Source organism: Colletotrichum chrysophilum (assembly GCF_026319265.1).
Source record: "Colletotrichum chrysophilum strain AFK26 chromosome Unknown scaffold_98, whole genome shotgun sequence".
In the NCBI taxonomy this organism is placed as follows: domain Eukaryota; kingdom Fungi; phylum Ascomycota; class Sordariomycetes; order Glomerellales; family Glomerellaceae; genus Colletotrichum; species Colletotrichum chrysophilum.
Genome location: NW_026517385.1, coordinates 135,530 through 154,765, shown reverse-complemented (window position 1 = coordinate 154,765; position 19,236 = coordinate 135,530). Strand labels below are relative to the sequence as shown.

Here is a 19,236-nt window from a genome sequence, read left to right as displayed (position 1 = left end):
AAATACATTATATAGCACTGATGACCCACATCTGAGGATAGCTAATTAAAACCCCCAATGTGCATGAAATTTGTGACAGTTCCGAACAACCGTGAACTCCATCGATCTACGGTGGGCACGGCTGAACCGGCACCAATGGCAGCTGTTGCAGCACACATGTGGTCGAATAGTTCGTCGCTGAGCGCAACGTGCAACTCGTGATGCGACTCAGTTTTGCCGGCCCGTACCGTGGCCCTGTGGTAGGGCGTTGAAGATGGCAAGTTGTCGACGATGTTAATATGCCGGTACCAGCATCGCGGTTCGCTTCAGCAAGATCCGGCGATCTCTCATCGTTCTTTCCCCAGTCGTTCGCTTGATACCCCTCATTCGTTGCTTTGGAATTCCGTTCTTTTTCCAGCCTGTCTCTACCTTGTTACAACGATGGTTAACGTAGCGTTTGTTCTTCTGGCTGCCACTGCCACTGCCTCTCCCACCTCACTCTGGATCCGAGACACACCAAAGTGGGAAGACGTCAAGTGCACCGATACCAACATCACAGACGCCAAAGTCGCATCCAATATCCGCTGGCAAGCTGCCGACGCCAACACATCTTGGGACGCGGCCGTCGCTGCGTGGCATAATTATACACCTGGAGATGGCCAAGTTCAACTCAAGTTCCCGGCCTTCATCAGCGACTTCTACGGCGGCCCTGAAGGATGGGATTGCCAAGATCCCGTCAATACCCCTTGTTCAACGACGGTTCAGTGCGCTGCCACCAAAACACCGGCAGGGTATGTTACACACCTGACTCTTTCCAAAGTTACACAGATACATTTGGCTAACTTTCCATATAGGTTTCTCGTTCTCAACTCCTTCGCGAAGTTGCACGACGTGAGATAAATCACAGTCTGTTTCAAAGTCTACCGCTGACCGGTCACAAGATCTTCCAAAAATATCATGAAGCGCTGCAAGATGCCCAGCTCAGTCTCGCTGCCGTAATTGGAGACTTCACCGGAGCCTTTGCCCCTCAGTTGAAGGCTCAGGATGATTCAACCTTAGTCAAGATTGTGCTTGATGTGTTGCAATTTGGTATTGGTTTGTCGTCTGCAGGACTTTGGAACATTGGTAGGTCTCTCTCGCTCTGATGACCCAAAGCTTTTTACTGATTCGAGAAGTTCTCCATGACGCCGCCATTTTCGCTACCAGCGCCTACAGAAGTTTCGCCAAGGATACCTTCAACAGCGCCATTAGTTCTTCATTCGCCCTAGCCAAGGATAACACCAAGGCGTAAGTCGTAATACCTGGCCGATGTATCCCCGGAGGGAGATGCTAACACTACCCATCAACAGCGCGAAAGACTCTGCTAGCGTCCAGAACGATCTGATGTCCGCCATGGGTACTCTATTTGATGTATGGAAAAAGACTCAGAATGATTACTTGTCAGAAGTCTTCTCTGGGTCAAACAGCACCACGAACAACATGCTTTCGGGGCTGATCCGCGAGGGTATGATGAACATGGTCCCTGACGACATTAACCTCTCCGAAATGAAGGATAACGTTCAGAAGATCTTGCTTGGACAAATGATTCCCATTGCCTGGTCTGTAGCGCCGGCTGGGTTCCAACCTTTTGTGCTGTAAGTCAAGCTCTCCTCTACCAAGTATTCGTTAACTTACACAATCAAACAGCAAGACGGGAGATGCATGCTCAGACACCATGCCCAAGACACTGGACCCATACATGGACGAAGATACGCACAAGAAGTCGGGTGTCTGCTGGAACGGAAACCAATTCTACGTTCTCACCATTGGAACGTACCGTGTCGACGTCCAGGCCGACACCCCCGGCCTTCCCAACTCAGACCCGCCCTTCCAGCAGCTTGCGGGTGGCACACACGACATTTTGGATGGAAAGAGTTGGGGTGGCATCACGCTGGACGACATCGTGATCAGCTCCTACAGCGGCTATCTGGCCAACGGCAACCGCAACGGCTACAACATGTCCTTGGATACCAGCAGCGGACCTGTGGACGAGCTCATGCTTTCGGGTGGTGTGCGGACCCCTGGGTTCTTCTCGCTTCCTGTCTGCACGAGCATTTGGAACACCCTGATGAATGTTGCTGGGAGCATAGAGGGCAAGAACTATTACCCATGCGGCGTTGTTGTTGAGAAGACGTATCCTCAGTAATGCACGGCGGATGAGCCATACTGCAGGACAAGTGGCTTCTAGAATTAATGACAAACCTTTACGTTCATTCAAGCTGATTCCGTGATTTGACGTTATGCCACAAAGTTTTGCTTCCCGCTAAATTGCTGAACTAGAAATGCATAGAGGCTGTGGTAGACATTTCGAGCTTGCGGTCCCCCGACTAGAGACGACGGTCGTGGTGGAATACGAGTCAACGATCTCATTGCCTAATTCTGAAGATAGAGTTCCTCAGGTTTCTCTTGCCGATATCTAATCCCGGCCAAATAAGAAGAGTATTGGTGAAAGGGTCCTATTCAACGCATAACTCAACAAGGGTTGAGAGTGTATTATTCCACTGCTATCTTCGTCCGAAGCATTGAGGAAAGACGTCACTGACACCGAACGCGCTGTCAGACGTTGGACATCATAATGTCATTCCAATCTATGTACCCTAGACATCTATTATGTAGTAAACATTGAATCCCCCCATGAAATCTACAGCCCGTTGTGAGAATAGTTCCGCTTTAATGCAAGAAAGAAACAGCAAGAAAGAAATGAGTCCACCCAAATGCTATCCCGAGATCTACCCGTGAAGGTGGTACAATCTAAGATGCTGCAATAGTGCGCGTGTGGTATCAGAGTGATGAGGTAAGAGAGATGAGTCAAAGTAGAATGAGCTTTGCTCACTCCGCCTTCTTGGACGTCTTGGTACGGAGCTTCATGAGGAGGTAGACCAAGGCGTAAGAGCTGATGGCGAAGATGACGACGATGGCAGCATCGCGCCAGCCATAGTAGTACTCCTTGAGGTTCACGGTCTGCAGGTAGTCGCTGCCGTCGCGGTACTGGCAGACCTTGCATCCGGAAGTGGCGTCGGGGTTGATGAGATTGCTGGAGGAGCCCATGCCCATCATGTACTCGGCCAGGTAGTTGGCGCAGGTGGTGCCGTTGGGGGGATCGAAAAGGGCGAACTCCCTTTCCTTGCAGGTGACTTCCGTGCCCCAGATGTCGAAAACAAGCATGCTGCCCATTAGGTAGTTGAAGGGGTTGAGCCAGTACCTACGCAAACAGTCAGTAAAATGCGGAGAAACAAGTGCTCGGATTTTACTTACATCCAGTACTTCCAGAAGGTTTGGAGTTGATCGTATGGCACGAGAACACCGCAGAACGAAACCAGGACTCCGATGAGCAGCGGGTTGACCAGGGAGGCAAAGACGGCGTTGGGTGCGTAGGCGGCGATGAACTGACCGATACCAGTATACACAAACTCGTACATGAGCATGACGAAGAAGGTGGATCCGGCGCGGGAAGACTCAGAGGGGAATCCGACAGTGTAGTACCAGCAGACGTAGTAGAGCACGGCGCAGATGATGAGGTACGGGATCTCAGATACGATGAGTCCAGTGACGAAGGCAACCCAGGAGTACATCTTGGACTTCTTCTCACGAGTCTCGAAGATGTCGCGGCGGTCGATGAAGAGAGGTTGAACTTGAGCCAATACACCAGGAGCGACGAAGATGAAGTTGAAGATCGTGAAGAGACGCATCTGGAGGTCGCCAACGGAGTCACCAATCATCCAGAAGGAGAAACCGTTGAAGAGGGCAGAGAAAATGTGAAGAGCGAACTTGTTGTTGACGTAGTCGATGTTGCGGTAGAGGGACACGTTCATGCGATGGGTGACGATCTTGGTCTGGTCCCAGAGGGAAAGAGCAAACTCGTGACCATCGTCCACGGTGCCAGGAGGCTTGGAGGCAGCGTCTTGGATCATGTGGTCGAGTTCCTTGACAACGGCCTCATGCTCAGGAGAAGACAACCAAACCTCGTTCCAGTCCTTGCCCTTGGACAGGTGGCCAGAGACGACGTCGATCATGTGCTCAGCAGGGTTGGCCTCCTCGGGGCAGGGGGCACCGTATCGACCAAAGTAGGAGCGGATCGTCTTTGCGTTGTCGCCAATGTCGCCGAAGTAGACAGTCTTGCCGCCCTTGGCGAGAAGGAGCAGGGTGTCGAACTGGGAAAAGAGCTGGGCAGAAGGCTGATGGATCGTGACGAGAACGGCCTGGCCTGCATTCGCAAGCTTGCGAAGGAAGCGAACGGTATTGTAGGCGGACTGTCCATCGAGACCTGAGGTAGGCTCATCAAGGAAGATCAAGATGCTGGGCTTGGAGACGAGTTCGACACCGATCGTGACACGCTTGCGCTGCTCGACGGACAAGCCGTTACCGACCTTTCCAATGAGCGTATCGGCCAGGTCGTGAAGCTCCAAAAGATCAATGATGGTGTCAACGTAGGCGAGCTTCTCCTCGCGGGAGGTGTCACGGCTCTGTCTGAGGAGAGCTGAGAACTCGAGGGCTTCTCTGACGGTGGCGTAGGGTTCGTGAACGTCGAGCTGCTCGCAGTATCCGGCGGAACGTTGGAAGGAAACAGGGAGGGGGCGACCGTCGACCATGATGGATCCGTGGATGGTACCTTCTGTCTTGCGTTGGGCGAGGACGTCGAGTAGGGTGGTCTTTCCAGCACCAGAGGAACCCATCAAAGCTCCCAACATGCCCTGCGGAGGAGAAGGTTAGCGGACCCTTTCAAACATTGTGCACTGAGAAGACCTACAGGCTTAACGTATCCTTGAACGTTGTCCAAAAGCTTGCGGTCTCCGGAGGGAGTCTTGACAGTGTAGGTCAGGTTCTTCCAAGTAAAGATGGAGGTGTTGCGGACGAGGTTCTGGTCGGTCTCATCTCCACTGGTGTTGCCGTTGGCATCACGCTTCTCGTTGTCGCTCTTGTTGCCCGAAGCTTCTTCGGTAGTCTGAGCTTCCTCATCATTCTTCAGAGCTGAGGTGACCTTGGCGTTCTCGCGGGGAATCAGGAGAGAAGCACCACCCTCGGCGGCGGAACGCCAGCGCGACGTGAAGATGACCGTGAGAGCGATAAAAAGCACCCACCAGGCCCAGACAATGCCGAAGTTGCGCCATACATGGCTGTGAGAGTAAGAGAGGGCTGAAAGGTACTGATCACCCATAAAGGAGGTCTGGCCTTGAGTGGCACCGGGAACTCCAGCGCAGGACTGGTGGTTGGGGTCAGTGTAGCCGGGTCCGTTCGGGACAAGGTTATTGCCAACGCAGGGGAGAAGCTGGCCATAGAACTCGGTCGACATGAGAGAGTCGAAAGCATAAGCCAAGGGGTTAATCCTGTGAACAGTAGTTAGTTATTTGTTCTTCGAGTCGGAGACAGTGGGTGGTAGGAGGGCAGTCGCGACCGGGCGGGTGGGGCCGGGTGGTGCACGAGCCACCCGTGTCCGGGACCGGGCCCGATCCAGATCCGGAGGTCCGGATCTTGCGATCAAGCATCGCAACTACGATTCCAAACCTCCCAGCATCATTAAAATAGTAAGAAAATAGTCAAAATTACCAGAATAACCAGATAAACCATGGATGCATTTGGCCGTATTGAATCATGTAACCGCAGTACATAATCGTCGCGGAAACGATGAAACCGGATGCCTTCGAAGCGCCGTCGAATGTCGAGAAACTGGCACCGATGGAACGGAACATCGCGGTCATACACATAGTAGTTGCGAAAACGACTACCCAGAATGTGAAGAAAGCTGATGCGCTCAGTTTGAGCCCAACCATGAAGTATAAAACCACGGAGAAGACCGAGACTTGGAATATCAGGACCGGGATATCGGCGGCGACCTGGGCGATACAGAACGCGGCGGGGTGGTAGTAGGCAAAAGACTTGTGCTTGATAAGCACAGGGCGGCCGGTGAAAGAATTGGTGACTTCGGACATGGACAGCAAACTGTTGAACAAGAGGGCGAAGAAGAGCGCACCACCTTTGGAGAACAGACCACCAGAGTTGTTGGGAGCGTTGTAGAAGAGAGAACCGGCGATCAGAGCTTGGACCAAGGTAGACACCTGAGTGATGATGAAGGTAGCCTTGTCACCCCAAATGATCTGGTACTGACGTTGAATACACGCTCCAACCTGAGTCATGAAACTTGTCGTGAGGGCGCTGTTGGCGGGAAGCTGCTTGTGCTTCTCGTTGGCAACACCTTGCTGGAACAGCTTCGTCTTCTCCTTGGCTGCTTCTGTCGTGGGGAAATTGTACTCGGCAATCATGCGGGGGTAGATGTCCGACTTTTCGTACTCTGCGCGGAGGGCGGTGGCGGTACGGGGAAAGGTCTTCTCAAAACCGGGACGGATGGCTCTTTCCGTGGGAACGGTGACACCGGTTAGGAAATCAGCGACGTTGGCGCCGTCGGAGCAGATAAAACCGAGCTTCTCCATGAAAGGACGGGCCTCCTTCATGGGACCGTAGTACATCTCCTTGCCGTTGTCGAGGACGAGGACCTTATCGAAGAGGTTGTAGATACCGTTACCGGCTTGGTAGAGGGTGACGATAGAGGCGAGACCAAGGACATCGGTCATGGCGCGGACTGCCTTGGTGTATTCCAGGGCACCATAATGATGTTAGTCCAACTGCCCCAAAGCATCAGATGAAGGAGTAACTTACGTGCTGGCGTCCAGTCCTCTGGTACTGTTATCCCAGCAAAACACTGAACCTCTCGTCGCCATAGTCTCGATGATGGAAACACGTTTCCTCTCGCCACCAGAAACACCACGAACAAACTCGTTGCCGACCTTGGTGTCGAAAGTGTGCTGGATACCCATCGACTCCAACAAGAAATCTCTGTTCTCCGCTCTCAACTCCTCGTTGGATGATACTCCATCAGGGAGGCGGAAGGGAATCTTGAGGCGGGTTGCAAAGTCCATCGTCTGGCCGACGGTGAGGGTGGGAAAGAACAGCTCCTCCTCGGTGTTCATGACGATTTGGCCACGATACCTCTCTGCCTCCTTGTGAGACATTGAACCGTAGTGAACATCGCCGGTAACTGAAGAGTATCCGCGGCGGTGGTTGGCGAGAATGTTGAGTAGTGTCGTGCATCCGGATCCAGGTCTTCCGAGAACCAACAGCATCTCACCGGGCTTGACGCAGCCGTGGGAGTTGTCGAGAATCGTCTTCAGGGGCGGCTTGTGGCGGGACTCCTTGACAAGTTTAGGAATGTTGAACTGTGATAGGACGTTTTCGTGAATCGACGCGTCGGCGCTGACGGCCTGCACCGTGAGGTTCTGCCATGTCACGCCCAGCTCTCTCGCAGGGAAACCAGATCGTTCATCTCTCTGCCTGACGGCTTCGACCTTGTGCTTCAGAGACCAGGTGGTATCGTCGTCTGGGAGTTGGGCGAGCTCGAGCGACTGCTCGTAGTTGGAACCGTTGTTGAGCGTGCCGTCGGACTCCATGTTGCCTTCGCGGGAGTACGATGAGCCAACTTCTTGTTTCTCGGACGTGAAGTTCATCGTGCACACTATCTCGAAGGACTTGAGTCGAGAGCACGCTTGATAGCAAAGAAGCAAGTCAGGAGCATGGGAACATCCTTGGGTGTGTGGAAGGTCTTCTATTTGTTATCTCTAGTCATTTTCGTCATTTGCTGTTACCCCTAAAGTCCGGCCGGCCCGCCGATGGACTTCGGCCACATGGGCAGAGATTACGACCCGATCAGAAGCTACCAGAGATCTCTGTGCAACAAGCAAGCACCCCTAGCATGATGGAATAACGGGTCCAAATCGGGGCAAGCGGAGTGAATGTGATAAAGGAGGGCACGCCATGGCAACAAGGTGACCCGTCATCCCGTGTCTTCGATGACAAAATTTCGTCCGAAAGCTTACTCTCCAGGCGCCCCCAAGCACGCTGCACGACGCCATTGTTGTCCGAAGGTGAAAAAAATGTTTCGGGACCGTGGCCCAGGGCCCTGGGTCCGCTGAATAATTGTTTTTCCCTTCATCCCACTTGCTTCCAAAGACCAAACATGGCAATCTGGTTGGATGAACCCTGCATGCGACGGCGTGGCAGCTGGGCGCTCGGGGTTGGTTCCCTGCCCGAGGCGACGGGATGCCGTGGGCCAGACCCAGGCAGATCCCTTGAAAAGACCCGAGAGCCGCAGTGAGGCTCACCAGTCAGACTCGGTTTACCGTCCCAAAGCAGCGAGAAGGCCGCTTACTCAGCGGCGAGTTGGACATTTTTGGGACGGTTCGTAGGGCTTGGTGTTGTTTCGGGGGGAGGTTGTTGGTGCCGAACGAGTCGGGGCGGCGTGTCTCGGAGCACCGGGCACGGGCGCAGAGTTTGGAGATGACGGTGGAGCACGCCTGAAGTTTTGCGTTAAGGTTTCCCCGTGAGAACCAATAAAAGCACGGGGCGCGGAGGATGACACTCCACTTTTGACGTTGGCCGCTTAGTCAGGGGTGATCAGATACCGCTGAGTCAGCGGGCCGTTTCCATACATCTACCGAAGGGGGGAATGACTGCCGTAAACAGGCGTGTTCTTGACTACTCGTGGTGCGAGCAGAGAGAAAGAAAGGCGGACGACTGGCAAACCGGCTTCCCTACCGAACGCGAGGCACGCGAGACGGATTACCTCACTAGAGCTATCCGGTCCCTGGCGACACCAAAGCAGCGTGCCGCGGAGTGCGGCTGCTAACACGAATCAGAAGCCGCAGTGAGGGTCAACATGAGGAAGAGAGCGTGTGATTCCTGTCACAGGAGAAAGGTATGCTTCCGGCCCGTCTATCGTGGACTCAAATTTGTTTACCTGTCTCAGACGACATGCTAATCTGTTTTCATTCTTTCAAGATTCAATGTGACGGGGCCGTGCCGCAATGCAACTGGTGCAAGCACCATGGAATGGCATGCACTTTCAACCGAGCCACCAAGGTGAAGAAGCGAGTGGCCACAGCTAGGTGAGTTATCCCTGCGGGCTGAAGTTGGCCCCCACCCAACCCCTATCTCTGTCTTTCTCGATGAATCATCGAACGGAGCATCAAAGATTTACGACGTCCGCAGGGCTGGATCTGAAAAGGACCTAGTCGAGCGCCTCAACCGTATCGAACAAGCTCTCGAGGCGGCTCGGCGGAACCAAGGCGCCCAGGATGCTGGGGATGAGGGGCGGGACCCATCCATGTCCCCATCGTCATCATCGGCGCCAATGTCAACCGTCGGGCCGGACCCCCCGGCCGCCGACGGGACCCCGGAGGCATCCCAAGTCCGAGCCTATGACTCATCTATACGGGCATCCGGCGCTACGGTGGGTAAGATGCACTTTGCCGGCTACTACATGGGCGATATCAGCTCTTACAATGGCATCCCGTTTTTCTCCGCCGACGGCCAAGACTGGATTCGCTCCCGGACGGGCGAAGATGCCTCCATCAACACTCTATTTGCTCTTGGCCCACTGTGGCAGACCCAGCACCCGGTTCCCATCCTTCTGGGGTTCCCGCAGACCAACACTGGAGGTGAACTTCCTAATCGGGTGACTGTCGAAGAGTACCTGGCGCTCTTTCGTGCCTCTCACTTTGGGCTATCGTTCCCCCTTATCGACCATGCCTTGTTCATGGAAACAATCGAACTGGCTTACAGCTCGACTGACGGTTCACCGAGTCTCGAGGTCGTGACAGCAAAAGCATGTGTCTTTTCATTCTTTGCCGTTGTCTCTCTTTTTCAAGATGAGTGGAAGTCGGTGCCAGAGATCGATGGCGAGGCGTGTGCGGGAGCAGCTCAAAGCCTGTTGGCAATGATCCTCCAGGACACCAATATCACGGCTCTTGAGACCGTCTTCATGCTGGTAAGATTTTGGATGTGAGGCAATTGCCGAAAGGTTGCTGACATTTGACTTTTGTAGAGTTTGTATCATCTCTTCTGCGGCCACCTCCAACAAGGGGCCATGTTCCACTCGGCCACATGTCGAGTCCTCTTCATGCTTGGCGGGCATCTCGAGCCCGGGACGAGCCGCACCCCCCATCAGTCGCCAAAGGCTGGGGACGACCATGCTTGGCGAGTGAGGAATCAGCTTCGGAGGCTGTTCTGGCTGTCGTACAAGCTTGACAAGGAGATTTCCCTACGAACGGGTCAACCCCCGAGCATCGACGACGAGCACTGCGACCTGACTCTTCCGCAAATGGACTGGTGGACGCGAGCTTCTGACGACACGGGTGGTTCGCCATCATTTCTCGACGAAGCGACAATCACTTCAACGCTGCAGCCAGATTCGCTGCAGCTGACCATCATCAAATCGAAGATCAGTCGAATGCTGTATTCTGTTGCGGCGCTGAAGAAGAGCGACGCGGAAATGCTGAGAGATATTCGCGAGTTGGATGATGAGCTGGAGGGATGGAGAATGTCAGTACCACAGTCGTATAGGCCGACTTTGACGTTCCCTCGAGGGACGATGACCATCAGGAAAGGCCGGTTGGGCATGGAAGAGATCATCCTCCACTTCGAATACCACTACTTGATGGCCATGATCCATCGAGCCAGCGGCAGGTGTCGATGCTGGGCAAGTGGTGAAGGCGGTGGACTGGAGGGAGTAAGCTCGAGTCTTGCGCTATCCGTGCAAGCGAGTCGATCAACGCTATATTTCCTGCGAGCCGCCATTCATGGTGTTGAGCAGGTTGCGTTCTGGTAAGTTGCCGAAAGGTGGACCGTTAGGATACAACGAATCATTGGCTGACATGACCAGGATGGTGGTTTTCTACCCCATGTCGGCTATCCTAACGATCTTCTGCAATCTACTCCTCGACCCTCTAAACGCAAAGGCCGAAGAGGACATGGAGCTTTTGCAATCAGTGCCAAAGCTGATTGAAGGCATGCGAAACCGCCGCTTGACGGCATACGAGGTGGCTCATGTCAAGATGATTGACGAGTTTGTCCTGGAGTTGACCCGGCTTGGCACTTCTGCTATCGCTAAGGCCAAGCGCGAGCAACTGGCGAATTGATGTTCTTTGGAAAGGATCACTGTGTTTTGTCAAGCAGGGCGTTCGGGTCCGGGGATCGTTCGACTGGTCAAGACTTGTATGAGTGATTTGACGGAATGACTGGACACTAGTGGCTGGCGTTGATATAGAAAGGCAACGGAAAGCAAAATAATGGTATATGGTATTCCTCTAGAAAAGTTCCATCTCCTGAAAAGATGAGATCAGTGTCGCATGTCAGATGAAGGAGAACTTTAGATGTGGCCTGGGCTTGAGAGAAGACGATGTAGTGGTTGCCGGAGCACGTGGGAAGCAGGTTTAACCGAGACTGCTGGACCGTGCGTGATTTCTTTTTTGGAGGAAGGCACGATGAAAAGCGGAGAACAGACCAATGGCACCGGAGGAATTCCGCTCCTCCAATGACCAGCCAGATGCCCGTTTTCCTCTCTCCAACATTCACGGTGACTCTCGACACCTTACCACGGAAAAGAGTCCCGCACTCGTCTTCTCGCCCGACTCTGGCCTACGCTTTTTCAGTCGGTGGTGCATTTTCACGGTTGATTCCCGTCGCACAGATCCATCTCCACTGCGGATGAAGCCGATTCCACATCCCTAAAGATCACAATCGGGACGGCGCCACCAGCACCACATTGCGGCCCCGATCATCAAGATGCATCAGGCCAGACGTGAGAGCCACGGCCATCACTCCACCTCGGCCGCTCCCTCCGAGATCAGTGGCAAGGCCGCTCATTTCGACCACATCTCATCTGTTCATCAACAACGTATATTCGAACGATTGGCTGGACCACGCGCCACCTGCCACATCGTGAATGGCCATGTCAATGGCTCGTCGTCGACCCTTGCATGTCAGCAGTCGCTAAGCGGCTAGGTCGCAGCAGCAGGGTCCATCATCTCCACATTCGCGCATCGAGCCAACGAACTTCCAGTCGAATGATCACCAGAGTCGAGGCTGAATGGCCGGTTAATCTATCGATGCATCCTCTAGCTCGACATTTTCTGGGGTCCCCAGAGGTCCCGCCACACCCAGAACGCTTGGGACGGCAGCCATTCTTGGAATCGACATGTCTCCGGCGGTGCATTCACTCCCCGGCCTTTTCTCCAAATCGTCCTGCCCTCACGGCAACCCCTGCATCACGCCTTCCCCTCACGCACTGGGGTAGTTGGGGAACCCTGCACACCCTGTCTGTCCCCGAGAGGGTGGCTCGTTGAAATACCGATGCCTCCTGCCGGCCGCAGCGGCCACTCGTCTTCCTGCCTCTCGAAAAGCACCACCACATGCGAGTCGAACTCGAGCAGGGTCGTCAAGTCCTTGTGCTGCGAAGGCCGGACATCTTTCCAACATTCGCAGCTTTTGTCAGTGTTCCATCAGCATGCTCGTCAACCAGCCAGTTCGTCCCCGGCCGATCAAGACTCGGTCTAGAGCAGGTTCGTATGAGCCTTCTCGTAAGACAAAGTGTTGAAATCGTCTGACATGTGTTTTCCTGCCTTCAGGATGCAAATACTGGTAAATGACCCCAGCCCTTCCCACTTGTGAGAGTCTTCGCTAACGACTGACAGCCGAGACAAGGTTCGTCACCATGATAGCCTTTTTCTTGACCATCTTACCAACACTCATCTTAGAGAAAGAAATGCTCCGAAGAACACCCCCAGTGTCTGCGATGCGTGCAAGCCGGTGTCGCTTGTGTGTACGAGCCCATTAAGAAGAGGAAAAGGAGAACGTCCACAAAATCAGCAATGTTCTCGGAGTCCAACGCCTCCGACGACTCAAGTAGTCCGACGGCTACCACTGACCTCCAAACCAGCCCCGACACGAGCGTCCTCACGCCGCCTGACGTCGCACAATCCAATGCCAGTGTGCTTTCAATGTCGCCGATATCTACGGATAACTGTTTTTCTGCATCCATAGACTCGATACTTCCTTTATGCGAGGACTTGGACGGCTCGTATGAGTACGAAATGGGTTACGAGGATTCCGGAACTCTTGGAGAAGGTTTCACGACAATCACGGAAATTGGATCATGCCAGAAGATGGCCGATACCGACTTCCAACTCCCGCTAGCCAACATGGATGGCAGTGTCCACTCAACTGACGAATCCTTCTTCTCAGCAAGCCTAGACATGTCGTGGAACGAGCCCTCGTGGTCGACAGCGTCCTCTCCGCTTTTGAGCATGCTGCCCCCTTCCTTTCCTAGCGCTCCTGACTGCCCTGAAGACACAGGCTTGCTAGATCACTACTCTAAGGTTATGTTGCCGATGATGGGCTTCAGAGAAGGGGTCAGCAATCCTTACGAGCAGCACATCATTCCTCTTTCGCATAGGAGCTCTGCCGTCCGAAGCGCCATCTACGCCTTGGCCAGCGCGCATCGAGAATACGCTGGCTTAGAAAACACCGAAGGATCGGCTTGTTTCCACGAGCGAGCTGTTGCAGGCTTGTCGGCAATCATTGAAGAAGGCGATGGCTTCGAGGAGGCGCTCGCGACAATTGTATTGCTTTTGCAGTACGACTTGGTAGGCCGTCAAACCTTTGAGACGTGGACTGTCACTGACTGTCGCAGCTTATGCAACGAAGTCTGTCAATCATCACAAACAATCACCTTCAGGGGGCATGGCACATCATTAGTGCCATGCCGTCGCCGAAGAGTGCCAGTGTTGAGTTCTTCGAACAGGTCCGTCTCACGAATCACTAGGCTTTCCAGTACTGATGGATCGCAGGTTTTCCGATATTTCGACGTACTCAACGCTCTCACCAATGGCTCGACCCCAGTGTTTGCCGCACCTAAAGCCAATCGAGCATATTCACCAGGGAGCTCTCCACCCCCCTTTACCTTTAGCGGAGTCGACCCCGTCTTGGGTATGGCCGAAGACCTTTGGCCAACGCTGCATCGCTTGGGGGAATTGACTACCATGAAGCGGGAACTTCAGAGTGCCATGGCCACAGGCCAGGCATCGAAGTTTGCTGTCCTTCGGACCGAGTATCAGACCACTTACAAGGCCATTGAATACGCTCTGGAGTCATGGAAGCCTACTCTACCTCCAGGCTTTAATCTTGTCAACCGGGTTGTTGATGGGCCTGCAGATGCATCCGAGACGGAACTCGCCAACGTTAGATGGACCACCAGCACAGCGCTTGCATACAGGCAGAGCGCGCTGGTCTACCTGTACAGCACCATCTCCGAATACCCATCATCGCATGATCTAGTGCAGAAGCACGCACAAGCGGCCCTGTGGCATTGCGCGGCATCTGTTTCTCACGGTGGAGCCGGGCTCACCATGCTGTGGCCACTTTTCTTCTCTGCATGCCATGCGGTCTGCAGCCGGGACCGCGGCTTAGTGCGCCAAGCTTTCACAGCGTTTGGTACTAAGAGGGGGACAGTCAACACAGAGAAGCCATGGGCTGTTGTCCAGGAAGTGTGGCGAAAGATGGACATGCGGGCCTATGGCAAGGAGCAGGTGGGCACTGAGGCCTGCCCAGGCTTGTGGAAGCAAGTTGCTGCGGACATGAAAATCGGCATCGTCTTTGGCTGAGGAATAACCAAACACGCGGCGACGAAGAGCTGCGCTCTCTAAGTCACGGTGTGCTATTGTCACGACACAACGGCGGCTACCCAAGGCTTTCTCGGCCGACGGGAAGAGGGAGGCACAGCAAACATTGGACTGCTGAACATCAGGAAAATACGGCGCATCGATACCCAAAATACCACAATCGTTTTTGTTCCCACAAGATGAACTGCAGCACCAGATCTACTGATTGACAAGTTGAAAAACCGTTCTTTGGTCGTACCTCAGCGGAGCAAACGAACCACCCTGTCAAGCTAATGCAGCTCATGATTGCATCCACTCCAACTACAGGACCCGCCACTCCTTCAGGTGAGTCGACGTGGCTCGACCAATGCCAACGCCACTGGCCTGATTGTCCGCCAACCAAAGTTGGGGAACACGGAGCCGCGTCTGATGACTGGGGTCGGTTTCCCCACAGGCCAGGGAGTGCAATTCAGGCTGATTGCCCTCCGCAGATCCAGAGACGGGAGGCATGTCAAATACTCGCATTCTGCGCAGACGCAGAGCTGAGGGCTAAAGGACTTGGGCCCCTGGCAGTCTCAAATTTCTAGACGCCAGTCAAACGGGCCAGAGAACTTCATCTGCAGGCGGCTACCGATCTGGTTAAGCAATTTCTTCGTCCCATGTTTGCGCACACCCTTAGCTGTTCATCGCCATGCGTACCAACCACACGATGCAACGCAATATGCGATCCCAATACCGGAATGCCATTCAGCCTGACGGGTTCTTGTCTCTGGAACCAAGATGCAACAGACTTTGGGTCTCGGTTCAAGGAGAGGGGGTATGAGGAGCGGTCATGGAGCGGTCAGTTACCTCTGCTCTGCACCCTTCTTCGCGTCCTGGTACGATTGTGGCTTAACGTAACTCATGTAAATATGGCTGAGGCATGAACAGAGTCCGAGATGAGCTCATGCCACTTGTGTTGTCTGATCACGGGACGCGAGAGCAGCTGGATCAACAGTCAATCCAACCCGATGGGCTCGCCTATTCCGCGTCCTGGGAGAAGCGACTGATCCTCCGTCGTCACACATCAGCGTGCATCCTGTCGCTCCTCGCCATAATTGGACATGTCGGTGACGCATACAAGGCCGAGCAGACCTTCTTCAACCTCTGACATTTCGAGGCTCGAAAACGGGCCGCAGCGATGGTCATGTGACAGATGCAGAGACGGCACAGCTGGGACAACTGGCGAGTAAGCTCGTCTGGTTTGCCTGAGCGACCACAACACGCCTGCATGTGTCACTGCAGGCATGCAGAGCTCGCTGTCGTTCCAGTCCGCAATTAGCAGATGCCGAACCCCAAGGTCTCCGAGCCAGGGTCTTCTCCAAATTCCTTGAGATGGTGGTCTTACACAGCGCCATGTTCGTTTGGGGGTGTGTGGAAGCTGCACGGCAGGCAAACGGGCGCTGCACTCGTCTGGCACGTGGCTCGGTTCGACCGCGAAAGGATGGCTGCTCATCAACCCACCTGGATCTGCCCAACGGCTTTGCGCCCGCAGCACACAAGACGGAAGGATGAGGTGTGAGAGATGTGTGGCGCTTTTGGTATGGAGGGCAGCGGGCGGGCTTCGGCGGCGGTGATTCGGTCCGGTGAGAAGGCTGCCCTCTCGTTGGCTCGTCTTGTGGCTCGGCTGGGCTTACCCTGTTGTCGTTGATTGGTCCTTAGGACAAGTTGAGAGATGAGGCATGTGGATGCTAGAAGGATTCAATGATTCAGATCCTGGGGAAGTTGCAACATCCTTCGAGCCCGCGTGACGGGTTGCGGGTGTAGGTGGGTGTTAATTTCGAGACACACTGTTGAGACTACCTAGTACCTGCTTCTGAGGACCCTTGAGGTTACGTTCTGTCTAGTTAAGAGGTTGCTGATGTCGTTGAAATGATTGGGGGCCAAGAAGTGGGATGCAGTTTAAAGTCGTTTATTGCTGGAGGCTCATCTGAAACAGAGTAGCTGAAGACTTTTGCTGCCCCGGCGGATACTTCTTACTAACCGGGAAGGGGAGTACACATATTATGTCAAACATATTCTTTATTTTGAAAGTTTCATCTTCCCTGTCGTACTTATCCCTACGACTATCGTCGTCATCGTCGTCGACCCCATTGTCGTTCATGCCCACTACCCGCCCGGATAGTGAAGTTCAATCCAAATAGTAACCATGCGAGGACAATTGTCCGTGCCTGTCCGCCCTTGCCATGCGGCCAAGACCTGACTCGAGCACAGGGCTTAGTACGGGACACACTCGCAGTAGTTACCCGGCAGACTTTTGGTAACAACGTTAGCTTGGACTGTAGCATTAGGTATCCAATCTCTCAAGGTAGAATTCACTCACTGGCACAGGTTGTCTGCGAAACCGCCGCAGTTCTGGGGGCAGTCCGCCGTGCTTTGGCAGGTTACAGCGTAGGCTCCTTGCGAGAAGACGGCCAGGGCGGTCATGGCGATGGAGATGACGTTGACGCGCATGTTGGGCAGAAACGTTTTGAAGATGAGATGGTGAAATGGAGTGTTGTGTTGTTGTGCGAGTGTTGGTTGGTTGGCTAGATTTGAGTTGAGTGAGTAGGAGTTGAGACGAACTTGTCAAGACCTTTATACCAACAGACATACACCAAGTAATCAGTCCGCTCTACGTTGTGATCGACCCGGTGTAGTGGGCCATCTTGTCTATTAAGGTTTTAGAGGGAGGATTCGCCGCTTACTCGCACGTTGGAATCTGATACGAGCGTCGTCTCGTTGTCGTGGTTAATATATGAGAAACAGACTGGATAACCTTAGTGTCTATTCTGATTACTCTACTTGAGCGTTTAGGCCAGTTGGTTGTCTGGGCTCATCCTGTCTCTATCCCGCGGGAGACTCTCCCGCGGCGGCGTCAGGTGGTTCGGGAAGTGTGTTGCCTATTGGAGAAAGCGAAACCGAAGCAGGGAACCCGAGTTGTGGGGTGTGCACTGTGCGACGGGCGTAAAATACTACCGGAGGACCCGGGCGCAGAGTCTTGGCAATCTCATACTTGACTCGGAGTAGGTGTACGTTGCTGTGAGGTCGGAGTCGATGTGTTCTTTTGAATAGAGGCTTGATTTAACCACGACTGGGTAGAGTGGCTTTGGTGTAAGAGGTTCGTCTGATGGGGCACGCCACACATCTTTCGTCTGATGCGGATATGCGGAGATGAGTCTATTTCCCCGGCCTCGACGTCGATCAACGGCTCTTACAAGGTAAGGTAGTAGAACCTAGCTGTAGCGCATCGCACTGTATTGCGTTGTATAGCATCGAGACCGTATGCGCTGCTGTGTTATCGAGAGTCCCATGCAACCGTGCTGACGACCGTGTCTTATTGAAATCTCTCCGGCTGGTCAGTTGTTGGCCGAAACCCTGCGGGGATTTCTGGGCGCCAGTTTTCCCAAGGCTTTGTGCAATACTTGGAAACCTGCTTTGGAAGCATCTCATCAAATGCATCATACTACGGTGTATGTCGTTTCACCGATATTTTTGAGATGAAGATGTAATCACGGGAGAGCGTGACGTTCTGTAGACTGTGAAAGTATTTTGACTCGCGCGGCGTTTGACCAGTGAGCCGCGGTCAATTGACGTGGCTCAGGCGTGCTACGAGCGTTTTCAGACTGCGAAAAAGGAGGCAAGCGTCTTGAGGGTTCAGACTTCTATTCATGAATAGAATTCAGGCTGTATAGTAGAAGGAAATACGTCTAATCGAGGGTCCGTGACATTGAGGTATGAATCCGGGTATTGGTATTGTGGAATAACTTCTCTTTTCTGAATCTTGAGACAGACGAGAAAAACGCGATACTGGAGTTGATGAGTTCGTGGCATTGACTGGAGGGCATCCAAGAAGTGAAGTGAAAAAGCAGGAATGACCGTCAACTGAAGCTGGCATGCTAGTATGGAGCGAAAAATACTCAAAGATCGAGAAAGTCGGGTTTGAAAGGGACGAGAACTACCTATGAGAAGGTTGAAATAAGAACCAAAAGGAAGAGTTGTCTGCTAAGCGAGCTGCCTCTTGGACACACCATATGCCGATGAAGTCAATCATAGAAGACAGTTAACTTGGGAACCCTGCCTAAGGCAGATTGATGGGATTTGACGTTAGCGAAGGGACGCACTTTCCTGGGTTAACAACTTTTAAGGTAACGTAGCTGAAATCAAAATCTGGGGCAAGCTCCTTCCTTCCTCAACTCTCTCACCTTCACATCCTGCAACAAGACGACTACCAAGATGTCGCCAGCTAGCAGCAACACGGACGCGAGTCGCGACCGCGACTCCCGCGAACGAGCTTGACAACCTCAGCGGTCAGTCATCATTACTGATACTGATAATTCGTGTTCTCACTGATCCATGACATAGCTATTCTCGAGTTCCGCGTCAAGCACGCCTGGCGAGTCAACAACCAGGGCAAGCACGAGGAGGCGGAGGAAATGGCTGCTAGACTTCTGGTGGAGCCCGCTCTGAGCTCAGTCCACCAAGGCTGGATGCATCTGCTGCTGGCGGGATCGACCCACGACTACGTCCACCATGCTAATGAGGCGGTTCGTCTGTTCATCGAAGTCCTCGACGAGAACAAGCCCTCGGCGACACCTCATTAGCTGGACTCCATGACCAAAACGCTTGAGAAAAGGGCTGCTGACCGAAAGGTTGCTAAGGCAGTGCGAGTATCACATTTTTCTTTGGTTTTTGCAGCACTATTTCCGTTTGTTCT

At 53.5% G+C, this 19,236-nt stretch overlaps 6 protein-coding genes across 6 annotated transcripts; 4 read left to right on the top strand and 2 right to left on the bottom strand.

The window, feature by feature from the left end:
- Positions 1 to 420: 420 nt before the first annotated feature.
- COL26b_009830 (uncharacterized protein) lies at positions 421 to 2,164 on the top strand (the record flags this gene model as incomplete). The annotated part of the gene is made up of 5 exons (XM_053182547.1): positions 421 to 770; positions 887 to 1,104; positions 1,155 to 1,266; positions 1,329 to 1,613; positions 1,666 to 2,164. 5 exons carry the CDS (start codon positions 421 to 423, stop codon positions 2,162 to 2,164), a joined length of 1,464 nt encoding a protein of 487 aa, XP_053033546.1.
- A 683-nt stretch (positions 2,165 to 2,847) lies between these two features.
- On the bottom strand, positions 2,848 to 6,584 carry COL26b_009829 (uncharacterized protein; the record flags this gene model as incomplete). The annotated part of the gene is made up of 4 exons (XM_053182546.1): positions 2,848 to 3,220; positions 3,274 to 4,709; positions 4,766 to 5,342; positions 5,581 to 6,584. 4 exons carry the CDS (start codon positions 6,582 to 6,584, stop codon positions 2,848 to 2,850), a joined length of 3,390 nt encoding a protein of 1,129 aa, XP_053033545.1.
- Positions 6,585 to 6,665: 81 nt separating this feature from the next.
- Positions 6,666 to 7,514, bottom strand: COL26b_009828 (uncharacterized protein; the record flags this gene model as incomplete). Its single annotated transcript, XM_053182545.1, has 1 exon — positions 6,666 to 7,514. One exon carries the CDS (start codon positions 7,512 to 7,514, stop codon positions 6,666 to 6,668), a length of 849 nt encoding a protein of 282 aa, XP_053033544.1.
- A 1,381-nt stretch (positions 7,515 to 8,895) lies between these two features.
- On the top strand, positions 8,896 to 10,982 carry COL26b_009827 (uncharacterized protein; the record flags this gene model as incomplete). The annotated part of the gene is made up of 4 exons (XM_053182544.1): positions 8,896 to 8,951; positions 9,055 to 9,832; positions 9,890 to 10,668; positions 10,727 to 10,982. 4 exons carry the CDS (start codon positions 8,896 to 8,898, stop codon positions 10,980 to 10,982), a joined length of 1,869 nt encoding a protein of 622 aa, XP_053033543.1.
- Positions 10,983 to 12,349: 1,367 nt separating this feature from the next.
- COL26b_009826 (uncharacterized protein) lies at positions 12,350 to 14,504 on the top strand (the record flags this gene model as incomplete). The annotated part of the gene is made up of 4 exons (XM_053182543.1): positions 12,350 to 12,367; positions 12,630 to 13,487; positions 13,535 to 13,645; positions 13,692 to 14,504. 4 exons carry the CDS (start codon positions 12,350 to 12,352, stop codon positions 14,502 to 14,504), a joined length of 1,800 nt encoding a protein of 599 aa, XP_053033542.1.
- A 4,251-nt stretch (positions 14,505 to 18,755) lies between these two features.
- On the top strand, positions 18,756 to 19,123 carry COL26b_009825 (uncharacterized protein; the record flags this gene model as incomplete). Its single annotated transcript, XM_053182542.1, has 2 exons — positions 18,756 to 18,786; positions 18,885 to 19,123. 2 exons carry the CDS (start codon positions 18,756 to 18,758, stop codon positions 19,121 to 19,123), a joined length of 270 nt encoding a protein of 89 aa, XP_053033541.1.
- Positions 19,124 to 19,236: the final 113 nt, after the last annotated feature.